Source organism: Meriones unguiculatus, chromosome 11 (genome assembly GCF_030254825.1).
Source record: "Meriones unguiculatus strain TT.TT164.6M chromosome 11, Bangor_MerUng_6.1, whole genome shotgun sequence".
Taxonomy (NCBI): Eukaryota; Metazoa; Chordata; class Mammalia; order Rodentia; family Muridae; genus Meriones; species Meriones unguiculatus.
The window spans coordinates 16,418,776-16,442,433 of NC_083359.1; the positions used below are offsets into that span (position 1 = coordinate 16,418,776).

The 23,658-nt window shown below is 35.3% G+C and overlaps 1 protein-coding gene across 2 annotated transcripts in view; it reads right to left on the bottom strand.

Moving 5' to 3' along the window:
• Positions 1-999: 999 nt before the first annotated feature.
• Positions 1,000-23,658, bottom strand: part of Fnip1 (folliculin interacting protein 1) — an 81,721-nt gene continuing 59,062 nt past the window's right edge. For both annotated transcript variants that reach the window (XM_060363709.1, XM_060363708.1), the window contains 9 exons: positions 21,026-21,227; positions 17,478-17,563; positions 14,704-14,850; positions 13,556-13,725; positions 10,772-12,188; positions 9,674-9,842; positions 6,717-6,914; positions 5,605-5,720; positions 1,000-3,670 (listed from right to left, as the gene is read on the bottom strand). In XM_060363709.1, coding sequence (XP_060219692.1) covers positions 3,592-3,670; positions 5,605-5,720; positions 6,717-6,914; positions 9,674-9,842; positions 10,772-12,188; positions 13,556-13,725; positions 14,704-14,850; positions 17,478-17,563; positions 21,026-21,227 — 2,584 coding nt within the window. In that variant the 3' untranslated portion in view covers positions 1,000-3,591. The remainder of the gene's footprint in view (positions 3,671-5,604; positions 5,721-6,716; positions 6,915-9,673; positions 9,843-10,771; positions 12,189-13,555; positions 13,726-14,703; positions 14,851-17,477; positions 17,564-21,025; positions 21,228-23,658) is intronic.

Below are 23,658 nucleotides of genomic sequence, written 5' to 3' on the forward strand. Positions count from 1 at the left end.
GCGGGTGCAGCCTTACCAGGACCCAGAGGAAGACAATGCAGACAGTCCTGATGAGACTTGATAGGCTAGGGTCAGAAGGAAGGGAAGGAGGACTCCCTATCAGTGACCTGGAGGAGGGGCAAGGGAAGAAAAGTGGGAAGGAAGAGGGATTGGGAAGGGACAATCCAGGGGGCTACAGCTGGGATACAAAGTGAATAAATTGTAATTGGTAAAAATAAATTAAAAAAAAAGAAAAGCAGCTTCTCAACAAACCTAGTCAGGGTTAAATTACTCTTGCAGTACAGGCACCAAGGACTGACAGAGGGCTGAACTCCACATGATGTGCACCAAGAGGACATACTTGCTTAGAGTTATATCCAAAATCAGGAAGCAAAGCAGCACCAGACTCCAAACCAATAGTCCATGTGTAAATTTAATGGTCATTTGGGTTTTTGTTTTGTTATAGTTTTTTTTTTTTCTTTTTCTTTTTCCAAAACAGAGTTTCTTTGTGTAGCCTGGCTGTGCTGGAACTAGCTCTGTAGACCAGGCTGGCCTCAAACTCACAGAGATCTGCCCACCTCTATGCCACCACAGCCATGATCATGGTCATTTGTTTTAAATAAAGCATTCTTAAACAGCTTTACATGGTGTCCTTTGGTTTGGGTTGACTTGGTTTGGACTTAATTTTTCAATTCATACTGTATAGGAATGAATATACCAGTGTATTTTGGACACTATAATTACAACTAAAGCATACATTAAAAATTCTCTGAACATTATATGGTAACTACTCAGAGTACCTAGCAAAAAGATACTGAATCTTGGCATTTAGCTAAATTCTTAACAATCACTATTTTACTTAACTCTCACAATCTAGTGAAGTGTTAACAGATACCAATTTAGAAAGGTCACAAACTCAAAGGTGTAAAAGCTGGGACACCAATCCAGGTTGTCTGATATGAGAGTCTAAAATGTCACATACTCCTCACTAATATATGAAAGAAGCACAAACATTACCCATCAAATTGACATGTGTGTTTATTGCACAAATTTTCCCTAGAACTGGGAGGTTATTATAATACAGGTGTACATTTGAGAAATGTATTCAGAACAACAAACAAGTATGTACATTTTATATATTCATCATCTAAATAACTTAAAGCAGAACATTCTCATAAGACAGCTACCGGATGTAGGCATTACATAAATCGTTTTTAGTGATCATCTGCACTGTGTGCCAATTGCAACAAAATGAAATCTGTACTAGTATGTTTATTGCACTTAATATTTTCAAATTCAAAATTAAGACATTAATAAATGCCAAGATATTTAAAATCAAATCAATTAGTTTACATATACAGAAAGTTAGTTTTAATCCTCTAATATAAAAGATCCCTTTTTAACTTCCTGTTACAGCAAACAGGTGTTTTTAATATGTAGCACATATTAGTCTGTACCATTAAGTAGTTGAAAAAATTATTTTAAACAGGCCAAAACTCTTCACATTTATCACAGCCACACTGTAAAGTAGCAGCAGCTCATTCCTTGGGCTTTAGTAAAGAATATGATGATAAAAATATTACAAACTCAGGAATCCTATAAGGAGTAGTGAGTCTTTAAGAAACTATAGGCCTTTCCAGCAAAGCTGAGTTTTGAGAATAGGTGCACAAGCCATTCACTTATTAAAGACTAGAATTACTAAGTACTAATGAGAGATTTCAAATAGAACTATGAAAAGTTCCATGACCAAGAAAACATCCCAAAACATTATCTACTTGCTACACAATATACTGAGCCACAATCAAAAAATAATGTACAATGGCCCATAGAGGAACTTTTCCAGATTCTAAATGCTGACAGAAATCAACTCACTGAATGTCAACAGAACACAACAGAGCAATCCCACTAACAAATGGGATACAAGGACACCAAAAGAACCACATCTATAAACACTCTTTGGCACCAAGTCATCCATGGGAGACCCAGGTACTAACTGGAACCAGCTAACAGAACAAGGAACAATTGCAGGTACCCTAATTTGGGGCTTATGTTCCATTAAAACATTCTATTCATTCTTTCTAGTTGGAATTATCTTGAACTCGTATACAGTAAGGTAAAACATAACCAGACACTATAAATTCAAAATTCTGAAGACTATAAACCACAGAAGATTTTCATTAATTACTGAAAAATTTAAATAGCAAAAATGGATTGTTATAGTAAATGTATTCAGTAACTGAACAAGCAGGTAGGGTTTCTTTTTTTGTTTGTTATTTTTTTTTGTTTCTCTCTTTTCTTTTTTTTTTTGAGCTAAGCAACTTAGAATTAGTCAATGAAAACAAAAACCAACTTTAATTCTAGCATCATGTATATCTTAGCCCACACAAGCAGAAAGTAAGCTATAATTCAGTATTCAAGTAAACTGAGGTAGTAGAGTATATTGAAAACATGATCTACCCACCTTTTTATTTACATTACTTACAGGAGTTTGGTTCCTTATTAGCCTTTCTTACAAGCAACAATCTACACTATATACAAAGATGACGAAACGGTTATGTGGAACGCTTTGAAAAACAGCATTTAAAAGAACACTTAAAGAATAATTTTCAAAGTTATTACTTCGACTAGTGTAAATTGAGGATTATTAGCAAATATTCTGCTCATATTTATAATGAGTTTATAATGGTCGATACTGAAATCAAAGTTTGTGGTCACCTGAGCACATATTAAAAATATAGTATTATTTTTCCCATTGCTTTGGTGTACTTTTTAATCAGAATTTTTATTTATTAAATTAACATGTAAATATCAATAAGAATTAGCTCACTCTTAGAAAACAAATAGTAAAAAGTAGTATTCTTAGGGAATCTGCAACCTTCAGCCTCAAAAAGATTGGCTTTAATTATATTTTAGAGTGTGTGAAACAAACAATCAGAAGGTAGTATTTCAACATTACATACAATACTACATGAAAAATATTTTTTAAAAAGGCATGTTTATCAATATTATATTTCTACCCCTGCTTTTTTGAAAAAATAGATACATATGTACACTTAAGATGAACAACACAACATCTTCACTCATTCTGAGTTTCTCATAATTAACAGGTTTTTTTTAAAAAATACTTAACTAGAAATTGGTTGATCTGAATTCCAAACCACAAACAAATCAAGGTCTTGTAGATTATGTCTGTACCATAGAAATAAAATTAAAACTCAGTGAAATGAAGATTTATGACATTTGATCATGAGACATCTATTGCTATTTATTAGTTGTGACAACATTTTAAGAGTTTTCATGAAATTCCTGGATATGCACAGAAATTTCTAAGTTACACTTTGGCTTTTGCAAATGTTATCCCTGTCCCCCAAGTATTTATGTTGCTTTAGTTTCACTTGGTTGAAAATCTACCACTACCTAGATGTCCAGCTAAAAATAAAGTCATCTGGTCTACACAGACTGCAATGTAACAAAGTATGCTGGAGATGATGTATTCACACAAAAGCTTAATGGAGAAAATGTACAAAACAGAACAACAACTCCATAGATAGACACTGTGCCTGACTCCTTGGTTTCTACTTAGCTTTTAAACCAAAGTTAAACTCTAGGCAATTAAAGGAGTATCTGAGCAACATATGGAGAATGAGTGCTTGCTACAGCAGCCAGAAGAGGAAGGTCACTGGATTCAATCCTGAAATAAAGAAAAGAAAACTCAGTTCAGGCTTTCCATATCCAAATAGGGATCTCTCAGGCAACAGTCCCTACTACACTACCCATGTGCCTCAGCACTTAAGGGCCCACCCTGGATAAAAGGAAAAGGGCCAGGAGCTAAAGGAAACAACACTTGGGAAGTTCCACTAACAGCAGCACCACAGATTCAAAGAAAAGGAAGCTTCTAAATGCAAAGAAAACCAGAGCACAGACACAGGAAAGCACCACAGCTGACCTGCCATTCATCTGGGGAAGGATGTGCAAGAAATACAAGTCACTAGTAATAAAATAATAGTCTGTGAGAGATCTTAACCAAAAGTATTTCTGTAATATATGCTATAAGCAATGGAAATTTCTTTAAAATACATCATACCACAAATTATTCAAAGCAGGACATGGTGGTACACACCTGTAATCCTGCAGTGAGGAGACTGAGGGAAGAGAATCACAAGTTTGAGGTCAAGCTACAAAGAGAAGCTCTGTCTCAAAAAAAAACAAAAGCTTAAAAATTCAAATAATTTTCAGAGAAAGAAAACTGGTCAATAAATTTAGGAAAAGTTAGATTTAACTTGTTTAAGGAACTTTTAAAATATCATATGCCATTTTTCAGTTTAGGAGTAATAATTTTAAAAGTCTGCTATCAGATTAATTAATTAATAAATGATGGCTTCTTGTTCATACTACTTTAGTGTTATCAAAATTATGTGTATAAAATAATATGCATGTCCTATATTCAAACATTCTACTCCCAGGAACTTATTCTATATAGGTCAAAAATTTATTTTCATTCCAGCTTTGGTTTATAACAGAAAAAAAAACATATAAATTTTATGACAGAATGCTATTCAACCATTGAAATGATATAGCAGTATGCATCCATATGAAGAAATATCCAAGCTATATTAACTGTACACTAACTGTACAGTGACATGAGTATAAATGTTTATACATTTTGAAATTAAGTAATAATAAATAATGTCCAAAGTTAAAAAAAAATAAAAAGATGACAGTAACTAACTTTCCATTTTACACCAAAAGTAAGTACCATGAACTTACATGTACATTATTTTTAAAATTGGGTTTTTTTAAGTTATTAATACAGGTAGTGTTCTCTCTCTCTCTCTCTCTCTCTCTCTCTCTCTCTCTCTGTGTCTCTATCCCATTTCCCAGGAAAACAAGATTATATTCTATTCCATCTCTAATTTTCCAAATACTTGAGAACCATTCTCTAAAAGCCTCACTGGAACTTGAACAACCTTTGGTACAGAATACAAATAGTATTGAAGTAACAAATATTAGGAGACAAAGGACATGATAACTTACAAAATTGGCCAGTTGCAATTTGGATATTGCCTATACACTACAGAATGACTAAACAATTAGGAAGGGGGATGATAAATAACTCTGATAAAGAATTATTATGTGTGAGGCTATAGGGTGAATCCCCAGAATGGATGACAAAAAAACATTTAGACTTTAACTTGGTTTGCATACACATTGGATTCTAAATGATTGGTGCTGATCCCTTTCCTTTCAGAGAAATTAAATTTAGGGGGGGAAAAATCCTTTAATTCCTTCTACTAGAATTCTGTCGTGCACACACTCATAGAACATAGAAAAGCTGACAGCACATAACGGAATAAGGCTCCATAATGCTTAGAAACCAACTTCCTTTTCTGCATTAGTTAGCATTTTAGATAGCTGTTTCTTTCTAGGGGAGTAACTGTAGAGCAGGTGAAGGACCTATGCTTTTATTTTAGTGGATATTAGAAACTCTAATATGGAAAATCCTAAACACTAACAGTGCACAGCTTCTAATAGGAATAGACACACGAAAATAAACAACAACAGGAAGCAGTTCTGAGGAACATGACAAGAGACACAGCAAAGCCTGAAAGGAAACCATGAACATACCCAAGAACTACTCCTAGCTCCTTGACATGAACACGCATCTGTCCCCTCAGGTACTCAGACAGCATTTTGCTTTTGAAGTATAATTCCTGTAGCCGGTCTTCAAGGTGCATTACACACTGTAGTTAGGACAGAACCAAACTCTGTTAGAAAACTCATCCCAATTCTTTTGAGTAATATCAAATGTCTTTCCTTGCAGGGAAGAGGACATAAGGAATAACAACAGAATTTTGCTGTGTCTGAGGCTGGCTTTGAACTTCTTACATAGTTCAGGATGGCCTCAAATTCTTGAATTACAAGTACTACAAGTATGCACCACCACACCCAGGTAGCAAATTTCAGACTATCAAGTGTTATACAATTAAATTTGGTCAGTCCAACACAAATTTATGTTAAGAACAAATTAGGTATGCAGTTTTAGCTGAAAATGAGGATGAATCTGTTTCAGGTAAATATCATAGGTTAACTCCTTCAGCATTGTTGTTTTTAAACTGCAACAAACTTTACTATCTTAACCATTTATATGTACAATTCATAGCACTCTAGATGTTGTACAGTGATCATCAATATTCATTTACAAGACTTTACAACATTTTAATTTCAAATCTGATAAATATACATACTCATATTTCATACACAAATACACACACATTCTTTCTTGAGTAAAAAACAGTTTACAACAATTCAAAGAATCAACAGTAGACCTTGCTGAATGAGGTTTCTAACTTAAAATAGTAAAACTTAAAACACCTACATTTTGTATTTTGTTATTAATTTGTACATAGTTTCTAAAATTGATGATATTTTCCATATGATTAATATATGTTTGAGGGGGAATATGTGAATTTCAAGTAATAAACACTAAATTACTTTCCAATAAAAAATAAAAGCGCCTGATAAAAACTTGTGTTATTACTAGAAAACACAAGTGAACGGATGTGGAGGCTCACTGATTGTGCTGTGGTATATATCTCATTCATAATTCTTGCTTATGTTAAAAATTCCTTTAAGAAAATATTAGCAATGATAAAAGCTATGAAGACTATTTAATGTATGTACATAGGCAAGTTCACTTAGCAGAGACTCAAAGTCATTCAAGCCTTATATATACTTACAAAGTTTGGAGACAAGTTATGTTTATAAAGCTGAAGAGTGGAATGAAGCAGGTTGGAAACAAGACTAGAAACCAACACCTCCTTTCCCAATTTATTATCTGTTACTCGTCTCTGACTGCTGGCCACCTGAACAGTCCATTTATCCATATCAGCTATAATACAGACAGCTTCTGCTATTGGTTCATCCAACACTGGATGCTGGAAAGAAAAGAATTCAGTTTATGATAAAGTTTTCAAAGGTAATACATAAGTAGTACAAGTCAATTAAATAAAAAAAAACCAGAAAACTATATCAAATAACAGTTATTACCAATGAATTCTGGATAAAATATTAAATTATTAATAACAAACACATTGAACTATTTTATAGAAACCATCACATACACTTTGCATTCATTAATAAAATTCTGTACCCTTAAATCTAGAATTTAATTCTCCCTAATGTTTTTGATCAGTTAATCACTCACAAATGGAATGCCAGCAACTAGAAGAAAACGGTTCTCAGTTGAAAAAGACCAAATCTTTCAAAATAAGAAAGATCTTTTCTTTCTTCCTCTTTGACAGAAACATATTTGTACACTTGGGACAATAGTAAAATTCTGTGCTATGAGCCATCAACATGCCTCTGAACCACAGGAGCAATTCGCAATGCCATGAGACACATAACTGCCTGTGTGCATTAACTCTTCTATTTGTCAGGACACGTAGACAGAACATAGAGACAATGTTTAAAGGACTTAGAGCACACACTGACAAATGCGAACCACTTCCCTACATACAAACACACTAGCATATCTCTACTGTGATTTTTAGACCTATATTTACATGAAAGTGAGGACTGAAAATACTCAAATCAAGCCTGAATGAAAAGTGAAGGATTTCATCTAGTCTACCTTCATCACACAGTAATTACAACAGTAAAAAATAATATTTTAATTGACTGTCTTGGTTTGCTTTCTTCTGCTGTGATAAAACCCATGACAAAAACAGTTTGAAGAGGAATGGGTTTGTTTCAGCTGACAGTCATAGTCCATTGTGAAGAAAAGTCTGGAAAGAAACCCAAGACAAAACCTTGAGGCAGGACTGAAGCAGTCACCATATAGGTCTGATTACTTGCTTGCTCAGCCTGCTTTCATATACAATCCAGAACCACATGCCAAGAAGTACAACCCACACTGGGTTGGGCCACATCAATCCTTAATCTAGAAAATACACCACAGACTTGCCTACAAGACAATCTATGAAAAAGCAGTTCCTCAATTAATGTTCTCTTTCTAAATGATTCTAACTTGTATCAAGTTGGAACAAAACAACAGTTTAAAAAATACTATGTAGTATACTGATATATATAAGTAAAAGGCCATAAGGCAGAAGGCTGTACTTTTTGACTTCCCTTAGAAGAAGTCAAATCCTTTATACCAAGGATTAAAAATGGCAATTAATGCTAGGCAGTGGTGGCACATGCCTTAATCCCAGAACTTGGAAGACCAGAGGCAGGCAGATCTCTTTGAGTCCACAAAGATTCAGGATAGTCAGGGCTACACAGAGAAACCCAGTCTTGGAAAAATGTAGCCCAGTCTTGGAAAAATAAACAAACAAACAAATAAGGCAATTAAGTACACAGAATACTTATCAGCAATGCTGAGTACTTCGTATCTTTTATTATTTAGTTTGCAGACTTTAAACACAAAACAAAACCACTAGACAAAGAAAAGAGCAACAAAAATGAGAGTAAATGGCCTTTCTCCTCTCACTTTTATCATTACAATAATTATACAACTTAGCCAGTAAATTTGCTCCCAAGTTTGGCATCCTAAACATCCATCACATTGAGTTAATGAGCCACCACCTTGTCTGTCTTTCCTAGACAGACAAGGAAGCTATCAATCTTTAAAAGAGAAAAAAAATCTAGGTACAAATGAAGCAGGAACAACTATTGGAGAGTCAGAAGAGCGAGAACTGCAGCGTGCATAAGAACTGTAGGTGAGACAAATGAGAGACACAGACAGTTCCTTGGGAAGAAATAATGTGAGAAAGCCCCAAGTAAATGCATGTGGCTAAATTTTTGGGAAATGATACTGATAAGCGAGGGAGAAAAACATTAATCTGAAAGGCTGAAAAAGAGCCAGGCATGCTGGTACACACCTATAATCTGAAAACTCAAGACTAAGAATTGGAAATTTTAGGTCAGTTTGTGCTATACAGCAAGACTGTTTCAAAATAAAAAGTCAAAACAAAACAAACCCCCAAACTAGCAGCACAAATAAAAAAAGACCTAACAAAACCATCATCATCGTAACAAAATCCCAATGATTTTCCCAATGTGGAAGGTGCTTCCACATCTGAAAAAGATATCTCTCCACAAAAACCCTATCAATGATACTTCTAAGAGTGAAAGATGCATGGTTTCCTCCTAGGGTAGGTAGCAATAATACTATCTCTGTCCCCTTTCTTTCCATGCACTACATTAAAGATCTGACCCAATATAATCAAGACTGGAATAAAAACTGTAACACTGCTCACTGATGACATGAGTCATGTGTAAGAACTCCAAGAATTTTATATAAAAAAAATATCACAACAAGTAAAAGCTCAAGAAAGCTACAGAATAAGACATCAATAGACAAAACAATTATATTTCTGTATATAGGCAATAATCTGACAAGGGAATTAAGAAATATTTTCTTGAATATTAAATTCTTGATTCTTTGAGTATCTAAAATATTTTTTGTGTTTAAAATTTCCATTTGGTAGATGTTTAGAACTCAGTTTTTGTCTTTACAGTGGTTAATGCAAAGACACAGGTACTATATATGAAGCGATGAATTCGGAGAACAGTAAATATGTTATATGGTCACAGTTTTTCTAAAACTAAAATACAAAGAATTCTGGGTTGTAATAGGGTAACGTAACAGAGTTTGTTTGAAATATACTGAGGATCTGTGACAGTATCTCACCTGCACAGCATGAGATAAGTCTGATATCAGGCACTGACGGAGCCTCTCATCGCTTCCAATTCCTTGAAGAACAAAGTCAGGAACATATGATGAGCAGTAGCCACCCAGCAAAGATCTTCCAAAGTTTGCAATGTTGGGCTGAACAGCACTCACTTCAATTAACTTTGACCTGAAAGAAAGATGACCAAGGAAAATAAATCTAGTAAAGTAATAAACATCTTTAGCAGTGCCGAAAGATGGGGTGAGAAAAATTATGAACTCAACTAGTCTGTGTTTCCAGTACTCTTGCTTTTTATAAACAAGATACAGAGTAAAATTATATAAAATCCTTATATAAAATCTGGCCTAAGGACTAAAACAGACAACAAAATAGTATTCTCTCCTAGAGGAGGTCTGAAGAATTATATGACTCTTTCATAACAGACTTAAGAAGGCCATCCTTTATAAATATTTATAACATGCTCCTAATACAATCAGATTATGAAAACCACTGTGTACAACAAAGAAAGTAGCTAAAAATCTGGGTCTGTAGCATTTCAAGGCAGGGATATTCTCCTTGCAAACTTGACCTCAAATACATATTCCATCTTCATCTTAGCTAAATTTATTTATTCTCTACCACTTCAAAGATTCTCCTTAAAGGCCAGGCTTGTCATAGGTCCACTTTGGGATGGATATGTGCACAATTCACTCCAAAATCGTTTGAAAACTAAGCAGAGACCAATTTCCTACATTTCTCTTGTATTTTTTAATGTTTATCTGATGCCTTCACAAGGAGATTATGTAGGGAATAGTCGTTAATTTTCCTTTATGAGTAAAAGAAAAGTTATCGGCATAATGACATTGAAGACATTTTATTAATTTTTATTTGGGTTGTAGGTGCACAAAGTCAGTGGACAAGCCTTGGGAGTCAGTTCTGTCTTTCCGCTGTGGATATGGCAGGAGTATTGTTTTTTGTTTTGTTTTGTTTTACTGTGGAACCATTTTGAGCTCTTAACTCTGTTTGAAGTCAGTTACCCCAATCTCTACAGACTGGCTAAAGGAAAGAATAGTACATGCTTCTGCAGGGGCTGTTTCAGGTGGCAACTTTCTACTCACCCAGGAAAAGGTATCTCATCCTCTTCTGCCCAGTCTTCCTGCTCCCCTCCACAGTAACTGCCAGCTTGTCTCCTTATATCAGGACTCGTGTCTTCACTCTCACTATCTCCAAGGGCACTATCTGAACTTTCATTTCTTGGAATGTCCCATTCAGTTCCTACAGCATTTTTTTTCTCTGAACTCTCTTTATCCCCATGGGGGACAAGAATGGAGAGGGTATCTCTTTGGTCCTGCTGAGGAAAGCAGGCATTACATGAATCTTGATGAACAGTTTCTATACATTTACAAAATTCACTTTTCTGTTTGTTAGTTTTTGTATACAATCTTTTTGGAAACTCTAACATACAGCAATACTCTTTACTATCTGAACTTGTTTTAACTGGTACATCATCAATAGTCCTGGTTTCAATTGAATCATCATTAAAATATTCATCAAACAAACTCATGCTTTCTGGATCTGAATGATTCCAACAAGCAAGCTCACAGGACTCTCCAGAAACCATGTTCTGTGTGCCGGACTCTCCAGATTGGTCCTTAGTTATTTTACTTTCTTGATGCTTATTCATCACTCCTCTGTCTTCCTTCAGTGGTTTGCTGTGATGTCTGTTAATCTGATCCACCACGGCCTGACTCCGAAGTTCAGTATCTGAATCAGGTGACATAGAATCTCCAATCAAGAAAGTAACCTTTGTCTGAGTTGCTTCACAGGAAAATGCACTAGGTACAGTCTTATCTGGAGGTTTCTTTTCCACAACTAACCCAGTGGATTTCACTGCTGTGCCTGTGTGATTATCTGAATCCAGCAATTCCTTACTCTGCCAGGATTCTTCTGTTGGCTCCAAGCCTGTCTCTGACACCACATATTTGTCTGCTGGAGCAGATCCTGTACAAACAGCTGTCTCTAACTTGGTGTCAAGGCAAGTTCTTAATTTATCTCTGTACTGTTGAACATCAACTGCATTTTCTTCTTGGCAGTCAGAAGGAGAAATCTTTTGGCATTCATCTGCAATTCCCAGTAATTCCTTAGAGTTGTCTTGAGTATCTTCTCTCTCTGGTTGAGACACATTGTCTGTACTTTGCCCAAGGAGTGGATGGCTGCAATATTTACAGTTACAGTTAGGAGTTCTTATCTCCTCTGACTCTTTAAAGAGCAAACTGCTTTTGTTTCTGTGCATTGTGATTAGCACATACTCTGATTCCTCTATTTCCCCTTTTTCTAAAGTGGTAGTAATCACTGTTCCTGGCATAACAATGGCTTCATCTTCTCCGTTTTCTAAAAGATGGGTTTCTTGAAGCTCAGAGCATCTTATGAAGTAAGTAAGAAAATAAAGCAGCCTCTGGACCAGGTCTTGTCGTTTGCCAACTACAACAGTCCTTGCCAGCCGTACAGGAGAACCAATAGCGCCATATAAATCTCCTGTAACAAAAAGATCAGTTAATAAACAAACAGATAAACAGGCTTTCAATTATGAGAAACCTTCTCATACAAATACAGAATTTACTTGAAGTTATTTAAAAGATGTGTTCAAGACAATAAAATAAGTAGTTTTAACCAGGGAGTAAGGTGAACAGAGGGACTTTTAAAGTTCTGTTCCTAAACAGCTGCTGTGGTTTTAAAACCTCAAAGAGTTAGTTCTCAAAGTCAAACTTAAAAGAACATTCTCTATACTAGATGTCACACAAAGGAACTTTATCTAGGTGAAGTCTGTTATAACGGAGGCTATAGCCAAATGCAGAAAGGAGAAAACTCATTATCAGCTGCAGTCAGGAGAGGAGAGGGACAGTGGTAGCATGGAGTGCAGCAGGAGTTGTGTTTTTTTATTTGTACTATGGCTCAAAACAAACCTTTAATTCAAGTGCAAAATAAAAATGAATATAAACACAAGTCCCTTTTACAAGTTTCCAATATGCATATTTTAAACCCTTTACTTCCATATTATAGAACAGCCTTTTTTTTTTTTTTTTGAAAGGACAAGCATGAATCGTAAATATAGGCTGCAGACAGGATTGTGATAAATTTTCTCCTCTGGCTAATAAACTGGCTCAAATATGACAACATCACCATTTTAAGATAATCCTCCCAATTCTCAGTAAATATCCAATAAGCTGAAACTCTCTTGCTTGGTGAGTCTGTCATGGTAGGTCCCACCTAATTCCCAGCTTCATCTTCTTAAAGTTACCATTTGTATGGATGTTCTCTAAAGAACTTCCCTAACTTCAATACTCAATAGTTTTCCATTTTCATGGTCAGGATCCCTAACTGTGCACTGTGCTCAGTCTTCTTTATGTCTTCCAGTATAAAGCTTCTCAGCCAGATGTACTCAACAGTGCAAAGATCAAACTCCCCTTCCTAGAAAACCACTCAATTTTCATTTCACTTAAATTTATCAATTGTATTGGCATTATTGTGAAAATGCATGCTGTCTATGGTATTTGAGTACTAACCTTTGAGACAAAGATAAAATATTTTGTCTATCTTTACATTCTTTTATGCACTTTGCAGAGCCTTAAATACAACTATGCACTAAAAAGTAACCACAGAATTTGAAATTGACTTAATATATCAAATTGAAGCAGCTATTAGTGTATACCCTCCAATCTACCCACAGTTCTTTAGTGTAAAGAATGTGAGCAAGCATCAGACAATAAGAAATTCTGGCAGACATGAAAATGAAAATATCAGACACTTTAGAATGAAATCAACAATAGAAAAGACTATATTTAGTGAGTTTTTGCTTAAAAGTAAGTTTTTATAACACAGTATACAATATTCAGACTACATACCAAGTTGTGCCCAGAGAGGGTTATAAGGATGAGTCTTTGCCAACATGCCCACACTCTGAGAGGAATGTTTCTCTAAAAATATTTTTATCGGTGGCTGTCCATTGGGCATGACTGTTGGAACCCAGGCAAGATGGTTGGTCAACACTGCAGTAATGAGAGCTGGCAAGAACCTGAAAACAAAATGTGTCTTATTATATTCCAATCTACATTCATAAACTGTAATTAAATAAAATGTTTTGGTAGAGTAAACAATGAAGGTGTATATTATAAAAGGACTGACCAATAATTCTTAAAAAGAAAAGGGGAGAAGACAGGTACACCCACCAAAAAGAAAGAGGCCATATGTTTCCTTGAAGAGCAATTCAAACATTTAATACTAAAATGTTAACAAGAAGAATTTTCAGATGACAAATACAATATTTAAAAAGCCTTTTACTTAAACTGTGACTCCTTTTGGTATTTAATCTGCCCAGTTCACTAATGAATCAATGAAGTGGTCCTTAATTTTCAAATTTTCAGATAACTAATTTCCAAATCACTCAGTGGGGGGGAGGGAGGATGAAAGTATTAAGTAACCTTTATCATTAAAAAGAAATAAAATATCTGAATCATTATGTATATAGAAAGGCTTGATACATAGTAAGAAGAAAATTAGGATAAAATAGCCTACAGAAAGCCTAACAGCAAGTCCTTGAGCACTTGGACTCGGAAAGTCTGCTGCTCACTGCAGCACAGCTGATCTCTACTTTTGCTTAGTGTTTGAGGAAAGTTTCCTTGTCACTTGGAAGAAAATAAAATTCTGACACTGGAAACTGAGTGCTTCCTTATATTTTAAAACATGTTTTTATAAAGCAAAGCTATTATAAATGAAAGAAATACATGCAAAGAATCCTGAGGGGATTTTGTAACATAACAGGAATTTTAATTAAGCATAAAGACATTTTTTTTTCTTTTACTTTTTGGTCATATAGTTCTGTGGTGCTCTTTCATATCCCACCATGGAAACATCTTAGAATACACTGATTATCAATATGAAATAATTATAAAGACCGTGAGTAGTTATTCTAATTCTACAATTAAGTTTGTTTTCAATGCAGATATATAGTTACAGTAAAATAACATAATAAAATAAATAATGCAAGCCATACTGATTTTTGGAGGCATTTTCCATTAGAAAAGTGAATTCCTTCATGAATCGATGGCAAAGCTGATTCTTTTCTGGAGTCCCTGACATCATTGTAAGCCAGACAGGTTCCCCAATTCTTGGCATTGTGTAAAGATTACAAATTGTTGTTCTAAAAAGAAGAAAACACATTGTAAAATTTATGGTTCTCCAAATAATATACTCTTAAAGGCTATGCTGCCAAAGGGAAACTTCCTCCTAGATTATTAGAGCTTCTGAGGGAGGGAATAAAAAAGGTCAATGAACCTCACTTTTCCTTCTAGTAGCATGGGGAGTATATTGTGTAGGTGCAGGTGAAACATGCTGGCTCTGGCCCTGGTGCTGGCCCATTCCCCACTGACAATGCCTGTAGAACACACTAGTTTTCTACTTTGGACACCAGTTTCTTCCATCTCTAAGACCAAAGGATAGTACTAGGTACTTTCTAGAGCGCCTTTCTACCCTAAAGCTCTAAAAATATGTTCTATTTAAACCAAGTGCAAATTATCAGCACATACAAAAGAAAACACCTACCCATCTACCTCAATAGCTAGTGTGTGTCATCATGCCAGTGGTTGGTGGTTACAAGGATGAGAACACCAGACACATACAATCTATTTTCTCTCTCTCAACTTTCTGCGGTTTTTCTTTAGATCAACACAAGGAAAGACTACTGCACAACCACTATAACTGTCCTAACATACTCGAGTATAAAGCCCTCAAAGCATATATGTCAATTTTTTCCTTTTACATAAGTATCTGTTCAACTAGAATATTCACTATAATAAGCAACTCTGTAAAAGCTGAGTTTTAGAAGCTTCAGAAACAAGTAAATCTGGCAACTACACAACAGTGCCCTCCCTTCCATTCTTTACAGCAGCATTTTCAAACACAGCTTCCGGCCTTTATGGAAACACAGTACATTGGCAATACCTGTGCAGTAAACACATGCAGTAACAGAAAAATTGAAACATGAGTTCTGAGACTAAGGAACTGAATGGTTTAAGTTGTGTTAAATAGCCTCAGATAGCTACGGGCACAAACTGTATTCAATAGTATAGCTCTAAAAAGTACTCTGAAATCTCAAAAAATTTTATTACCTGTCTCAATAAACTTCTCTAGCAATTAAATTCTTAAAAAAATGATTCTTTCGCTCATGTAAGTTTTCATTTAAGTCAAACATTATCATTATTGAGAAAGAAAGAAGGGAGAGGGAAAGAGACAGAGAGTGGCATAGCACATGTAAGGAAGTCAGAAAACAGCTTCTTTTAGTTAGTTCTCACTTTCTACCTTGGTGACATAGGGTCTCTTGTTTCTGCTATGCTGCATAATTCAAGCTATTCTGGCCTATTAGCTTCCATCCAATTCTCCTTTCTCCAGCTCCTATCTTGCAACAGGATACGAGGATTAGAGATGTGTGCCACATCTGGCCTTTTTACACAGGTGCAAGAGCTCAAACAACAAGAGTTTTTAACTGCTGAGCCATCTCACTATCCTCCACAAAAGTTCTACTGACTCTTCAACCAATATTAACACAATATATCCACACATATGAAAGCAATGCTCTATAATGCACAAAAATAGCAGACAGGTCACTTTAGTAAGTTATTGGAAGAGCATGAAAAAAAATCACCAAAGAGAACTTAAAAATGAGTGAGAACTAAAGACATTTTGCTAGGCATGATGGCACACATATGGAATCCCAGAACCTGGGAAGGATAAGCAAGAGACTGCTCTAAGTGTGGATTTAGCCTGGCCTACAAAAAGTTCCAGGCAGCTAGGGATATATAGTGAGATTCTGTCCAAAAATCCCAAAACAACAGTGAAGACTTAAAGGTATTTTAAGCAAGATTTTATAAAACTTTTATAAGAAGAACTTTATAGATTAAGAATTCTATAAAAACATGAATATAACACAAATTAGTAATAAATATAAATTTTAATTTGTATTTTCTTTTATGTGAATGAGTGCTTGCTGCTTATATATACACATACCACAAGTGCTCCCAGTGCCTGCTGAGGCCAAAAGAGAGCACCATATTCCCTGGAATTAGAGTTATAGATGGTTGTGAGGTGCCATATATGTGCTGAGAACCAAACATGAGTTCTCCTGCAAGAGCAGTAAGTGATCTCACCTGCTGAGTCATCACCTCACATGTCACGAAATACACATTTTAAAATTTAGTTATGATAAATTATTATTATAGTTACCTATTATGCCTAAAGATATAGGATGCCTTAATTAGGCTAATAAAGTTTCACTTAGAATAAACTAACCCTATACCTATCTTGAGAGAAAAAAAAAACAAAAACAAAACAAAACAACAACAACAAAAAAAACCCACAATTCTGCTTGAACATGGAGTGCTTCTCATACTTGTGCCTCAATTGGTCTGATATTAAAGCTATACCTCAACAACTCCCAAATGTGATTAAAAACATAATGGTCATCAGCCTTACTGAATTACACTCTCTTACAGCTATGAGACAAAAGCAATTTAAAGAACTGCATTTCCAGCACTCTAGGTAAGGCAGGAGGATCAGTAGTGCCAAGTTAGCACTAGCAACACAGTAAGACCCCGTTTGAAAACCAAATAAAGAAAAACCAAACAAACCCAAAATGCCAACAACAAAACAAATTTAAAAGAAATTTAAATAATTAAATCTTAAACAAGTTAAATTATCTTTCTATGTAAATAAATTATCTTAATAAGTATACTATAAAACAACTGTCTTATAGCAAAGTGAGCAGTTAAGTACCTGAATTCAGTCAGGGCATCAACTATTCGATTGTATGCCAAACTTCTTTGGCTGGCATCAGCTGATCTCCGGCTCATTTTCATAGCCTTGAAAACAATCATTACACAGTTAATTCTTACACTAATCACAGTCACAACACTGGAGAAAAGACAGAACCTTAACACACATTATCGACAGTGGCTTTCTCTCTTGTACCTTTGGTCATTCATGATTATTACAAAATTTTAAAATTTCAATTGTCAAAACGTCTCCGTGGTAACAAACTACAAAACATCAACAAAACAAGAATTTAAGTTGACAGTCTATATTACACTACAACAACAAAAACTACTTTTGGCTTTTTGAGACAAAGTTTCACTCACTCTGTAGCCTAGGCTACCTTGGAACTATGTACCACAGAGTGGCCTCCAGTAGTCCTCCAGTCCTAGCCTCCACACTGCTAGGATTATAGCCATGCATCACTACAACCAGCTATAAGAAACTTCTTCTTGAGAAAAGCTGCTACGAACATGGTTGGGCAAATGTCCTTGTATACTTGATTGTATTTTGGATATATGCCTAGGAATGGTATAACTAGATCTTGAAGTAGCACTATTCCTAATTTTCTGAGAAAGTGTCAGATTTCCAAAGTGGTTATACAAGTTTCCATTCCCACCAGCAATGGAAGAGGGTTCCCCTTTCTCCACATTTTCTCCAGCATGTGCTGTCACTTGAGTTTTTGATCTTAGCCATTCTGATGGGTATAAGGTGAAATCTCAGGGTCCTTTTGATTTGCATCTCCCTGATAACTAGGAATGTTGGCCATTTCTTTAAGTGTTTCTCTGCCATTCGATATTCCTCTGTTGCAAATTCTGTTTTACACAAAATGCACAGGAACTTGTTTACAGAGGTCATGGTATTTCATAGGTAACATTCTTAGTACCTTTAAAAAAATCTGAAATTTAATACAATTCAACTCAAGGCTATCTCAAGTCATAACATGGTATTTGCTTGTTTCCTTCTTTTTTTCCCCATCCCAATCAGTGCTGAAGAACAAATCCATCCCCTGGACAGCTCTATCAATACGCTACAACCTTGGCCAGGTATTTGTTTTCTTCAAAGCATGTTCACTGTTAACTGAAAAGCAATCAGGATTCTGATGGCAGAGGTTAAAAAAGAAAAAGTTAACTTTTCCAATGAAAATTTAATTCTGTAGTCTTTACATAATTACAAATTGATTAACTACAACTCCATTTATTTATTTGTTTGTTTGTTTATTTTATGGTGCCATTATTCTGAGGACAAAGATCAAGTTTCCTATAAGGAAAGTGAAAATCACTGTTATATTAAATGTTAAGAAACTTGCAGCTGGCAAAATGAATGTTCCTTTGACAGAATTTGGTGTTGTTCTTTAACCTTGCTAACAACATTTTAAAACTACATCATGTATCTCAAAAACTAGTGTAGACCTCAAAATAATTACCATAGTGCTTAGAAACAAAAATCACTAAAATAATAAAAGTGGGTATTTTGCAAGCTCGTTCTAGAAGAAACACCTATTAAATTTTATCAATTATTTTATAATTTCTATGATCAAATAATTCAATTATGTAAATGTGTTCATTCAGTTTCCTCATTCTATAATTAATATTTTAAACTGTAGGAAGGTCAAGTCATTAAAACATGAAAACACTTACTCTTTAATGAGTTCTTACACTGCCTATCAAATTTTACAAACAGTGTAAATTCTTTTCTAAGTAGGTGGTACAAACTGCAACCTTGCACCTAAAAGGCGAAGACAGGACTGAGCACCAGGCCAGCTTGGGCTAAAGAGTGAAACCAATCTCAACCAAACCACACCTTTCAATGAAAGATTACAACCATTATAAAGAATTTTTCAAGTCACTCAAAATGTTTCAGGCACAAGAACTACAAATGTATCAACTTTGATATTAATACTCTACAAAAAAGGAGAGCAGCCAGCTTAAAAAATATATAACCAATGTCTAATTTGAAAAACTTAGTCAGTATATACTCATTTGTATAGCAAATTATCTATTTCTTTTTTAATTGATTTAATGTAAACGAAGATCTGTCTTTCCTAGAGAAAGTTACTACTGAGTTTCTGAGGTACATTCTAAATGGTTTCCTTGCCCCCCTTTATTATTGCTTTCAAATATATTGCCTAATTAATCTTTTCACAGCAAACTGTCAAAACAGCTTTAAAAGAATGTCAAAACTCCCTGGTCAAGCACTGTGGGTTCTTTGTGACTGGCTCAGCTCCTCCCCCTTCCCCCCAACTCCTTTTCCTCCTCCTACTCTTTCCAAATACTGTGGCAGGGATTAAGAACTTTGGTCATAGCTACTATCACTTAGTACAACTTTTGGGAATCTTTGCCAAAAATAATCTGCAAAATTCAATATTTTATTAATATTAAATAAACATGAACATAAAGTAACATTAATTGTGAAAAATTACAAATGTCCTATAATTATTACTTAAAATGAGAAAAAGTATTAAATACATTTAAAATAATTTATAGTCAAAATAAGATCAATTTTGCAACATACATTTTCCACATATATAATGCAATGATTATTTGGTTAATGATCTGGTAATTTTAAAAATATGTACCAAAAATGTTCTCTACCAAGTGAAAATACAGTATGCACACAAGTGGCCTGGCCTGGGAAGATGTCCTGCCAGCTGCCGACCAATCCCATTGCGCAATGAAGATATCAACATATTTTTGCTTCTCCTTTATCTGATTTCCAAAGGTTTACATTTAAACCCTGACACAGACACCTTTTAAGTAAGCCTGAATGTAGATTTCACATTAGAAAATCACTTGTTCTTCCTCTGTATTCTTAAAAAAAAAAAAATAAACCTCCACTTCTTCATTTTTAGCTATCTTTAGGTTTTTATCCTGTATTTTACAATTTTCTAAGCTTAGACATTTGTTTCATATGCTGTCAGAAACATCTGACATAAACAATTTATCCCTGTTAAAATAGTCTCCCATTGGCTTCCCCCAAAAGTACTTTCTTCCTGGCTGAGTGACTAGTCCTTTTCTATTTCCTGAATGCCTTCCTTTGTTTTCAGATTCTACCTGTTGAAATCTCTGACGACTCAAGTCCTCTCTCTTCTTCCTCTCTAATAAATCAGTTCCATGCCTTTAACTACCTTCTGTACACTAAAGATCTTTCACTTAACTCTAAAACCATGGGGAAATAAATATAAAGAATGCTGTTCTGTTTTACTTCAGAGCACTTACTAGCACCACAAATACGTACATCCACCTATTCACCTGCTATTTTATAAGCTCAGGGGTGACCATACAGTTTTCTTCAGCTGATACGATTTAGTTTCTAAATAAGCTGTCACGGGCCTTTGACTAAAATAGTAAACATCTTTAACAACACTGAGTCTGTTTGCAGTTCCTGGAGCTTGTTGAAAAGCAATTTCAGGACAGCTATCAAATTTTTGCCAAGTTAGTAACACTACTCTCAATACAGAAAATAAAATGCAAAGTAAAAGATAAAAATAAGATACAAAAGACTACACTTACCTGTTCTATTGCACTTTTTAATTTGTTCATGTGGCTTTCAAAGAGAGGAAAATGTGAAAAAAAGAATTCATTGAATTTGTTATTTTCATCTTCATCTTTGGATAATGAAAAGATTACCCCAATTGCAATCTTCTTTTTCCTCACAATTCCTGGGTTAGGGCCACAACTTTCATCTGACAGATTAAAGCTTTCTTCTATAGACCTTAAAAATAAATGTTTTTGTTTAAAACATCAATAGTTTATCCCCTACTAGTTCAATGCAGATGAGCAAAAGCTCTACTGTTTCATTAAGTTAAATGTAAATTTACAATGTTATAACAATTGTTATCTCTCTAAGAAATCTACCTATTTTTTTTTTCATTGTTTTCAAAGAAACTTTACCAGAGTCAAGTTTGAAATTGTTGGGAATTTTGCCTCTTACTAGAAGTCTTAAAGAAGCAGATAATCTCAATTCAAAAACAAGCTAAAAATGTCTGAACTTTAAGATAAAAAAAAAATGAGTAAAATAAATGAGGAAACATGAGGTTTCTGTATCTACAGCTGTACTTTAACACAAGCTAAAAACAAAACAAAACAAAACAAACAAACAAAAATCTAGAGAATGGGCAAAAACCACAAAAACTTAAAATACCAAAATATGTGCTGCAAGAATGAAAGCACCGGCACTCTGCTCTGCTGGAATCCTTAAGGAAGAAAAGGGAGATATTAAAGACCTGGAGGTGATGAGGACTCCACAAGGAGAACAACATAGCCAAAATACCTGGGCCCAGGGGGGCCTCCAGAGACCAATACTCTAACGAAGGACCATGCATGGAAAGGACCTAGACCCCCTGTTCAAAGGAAGCGCATTGGCTGCGCAGGTTCTAAGTGGGTTCCCTAGAATGGGATGAAAAAGCTGTCTCTGACATGAACTCAGTGGCCAGCTCTTTGATCACTTCCCCCTGGGGGTTGCAGCCTTGCCATGCCAGCCTTGATGAGACCTGATTAAGTGAAGGTTCGATAGAAGGGGAGGAGGTCCTCCCCTATCAGGGGAGTAGGGAGAGGGCATAGGGGGAGAAAAGGGAGGGTGGATGGATCTAGGAGGAGATGAGGTAGATCCATCTCATCTTTGTATCCATGCAGCAGGGATACAAAGTGAATAAATTATAATAAATAAATATATAAATAAAATTAAATTAAAAAAAAAGGAATAAGCTAAGAAAAAGAAGAAGAAGAAGAATGAAAGCACCAAACACAGAACTCTTGGGAGAAATCAAAGTGCTTCAAAATACTAAATTTGTAGGTACCCTAATAAGGGGAACAGAGACTTTCTGACATGAACTCAATGGCAGGCTCTTTGACACACACACACACACACACACACACACACACACACCCCGCCCAGGAGCAGCCCTGCTAGGCCACAGAGGAGGACTTTGCAGCCAGTCCTGAAGACACCTGATAAACCAGTATCAGATGGAAGGGGAGGAGGTTCTCCCTATCAGTGGACTTGGAAAGGGGCAGTGTGGAGATGAGGGTGTGAGGGTGGGATTGGGAGGGAAAGAGGGAGCAGGATACAGCAGGGATACAAAGTTAACATGTTGTAACTAATATTAAAAAAATGAAAATTAAAAAAAACCCAAAATACTAAATTTGGCAATGATTTCTTTGAGAGGACAGAAAAATCAAAGGCAAGAACAGCATAGAATTGGGTATTATAAAAATAAAAAAAGTATCAAAAGATATCATCATCAACAGATGGTGAAAACAATCCATAGGATTATAGAAAATATGTGAAAATCATGTATCTAGTAAGGAATTAATATCCAAAAATTATTTCAAAGAAGTCTTCTAATTCATCAACAATAACAACCAACAAAAAACTAAATATGCTGGGAGCAAAGAGTTGAATATATACCCCTTTAAAGATGATGTGCAAAGTGAGCAAAAAGCACTTGCGGATCCTTTCAGACGCGTTAGAATGGCAACTATTAAGGACTGGGACTGCGAATGCAGCTTAGTAGTGGAGTGCAACTCAGCGGTAGAATGTTTGCCTCACATGCAGGAGGTTGTGGGGACTAAAACAAAAAAACCAGAAAATAATGTGTTGGTGAACATACAAAGATTTCAGAACTGTTTTATGTTGCTGTTGCGAATATGAAGTCATACAGTCACTCTATGGCAGTCCCTCAAAAATTAAAAATAGAATGACCATATGACTCAGTAAACCCACTTCTGGGCATATACCCAAAATGACAGAAGGCACGGCCTGGAGCTAATATTTACATGCGCATGTTCATAGCAGTGTTATTCAAAACAGCTAAGATGTAGGACATTCCATGCTTTCATGGGCAAGTGAATGGGTAGAGAAAATGTGCTTCTTTCTGTGTACGTATGTGCACGCACACTACACACATGTGCACGCATGTAGGTGATATACAGCAGAGGTCATAAGTTGACACTGAGCATCTTCCTAAGATCGTCCCACCTTATTTTTTGTAATGAGGTCTCACTAAACCTGGAGCTCATCAATTCAACTAGACTGTCTTGCAAGCAAACTACAGAAATCCTCCTGCCTCTGCTTCCCCAGTGCTCCTGGATTTTTACATGGGTAATATGCCGGGGACCTGAACACAAGTTGTCATGCTTACACA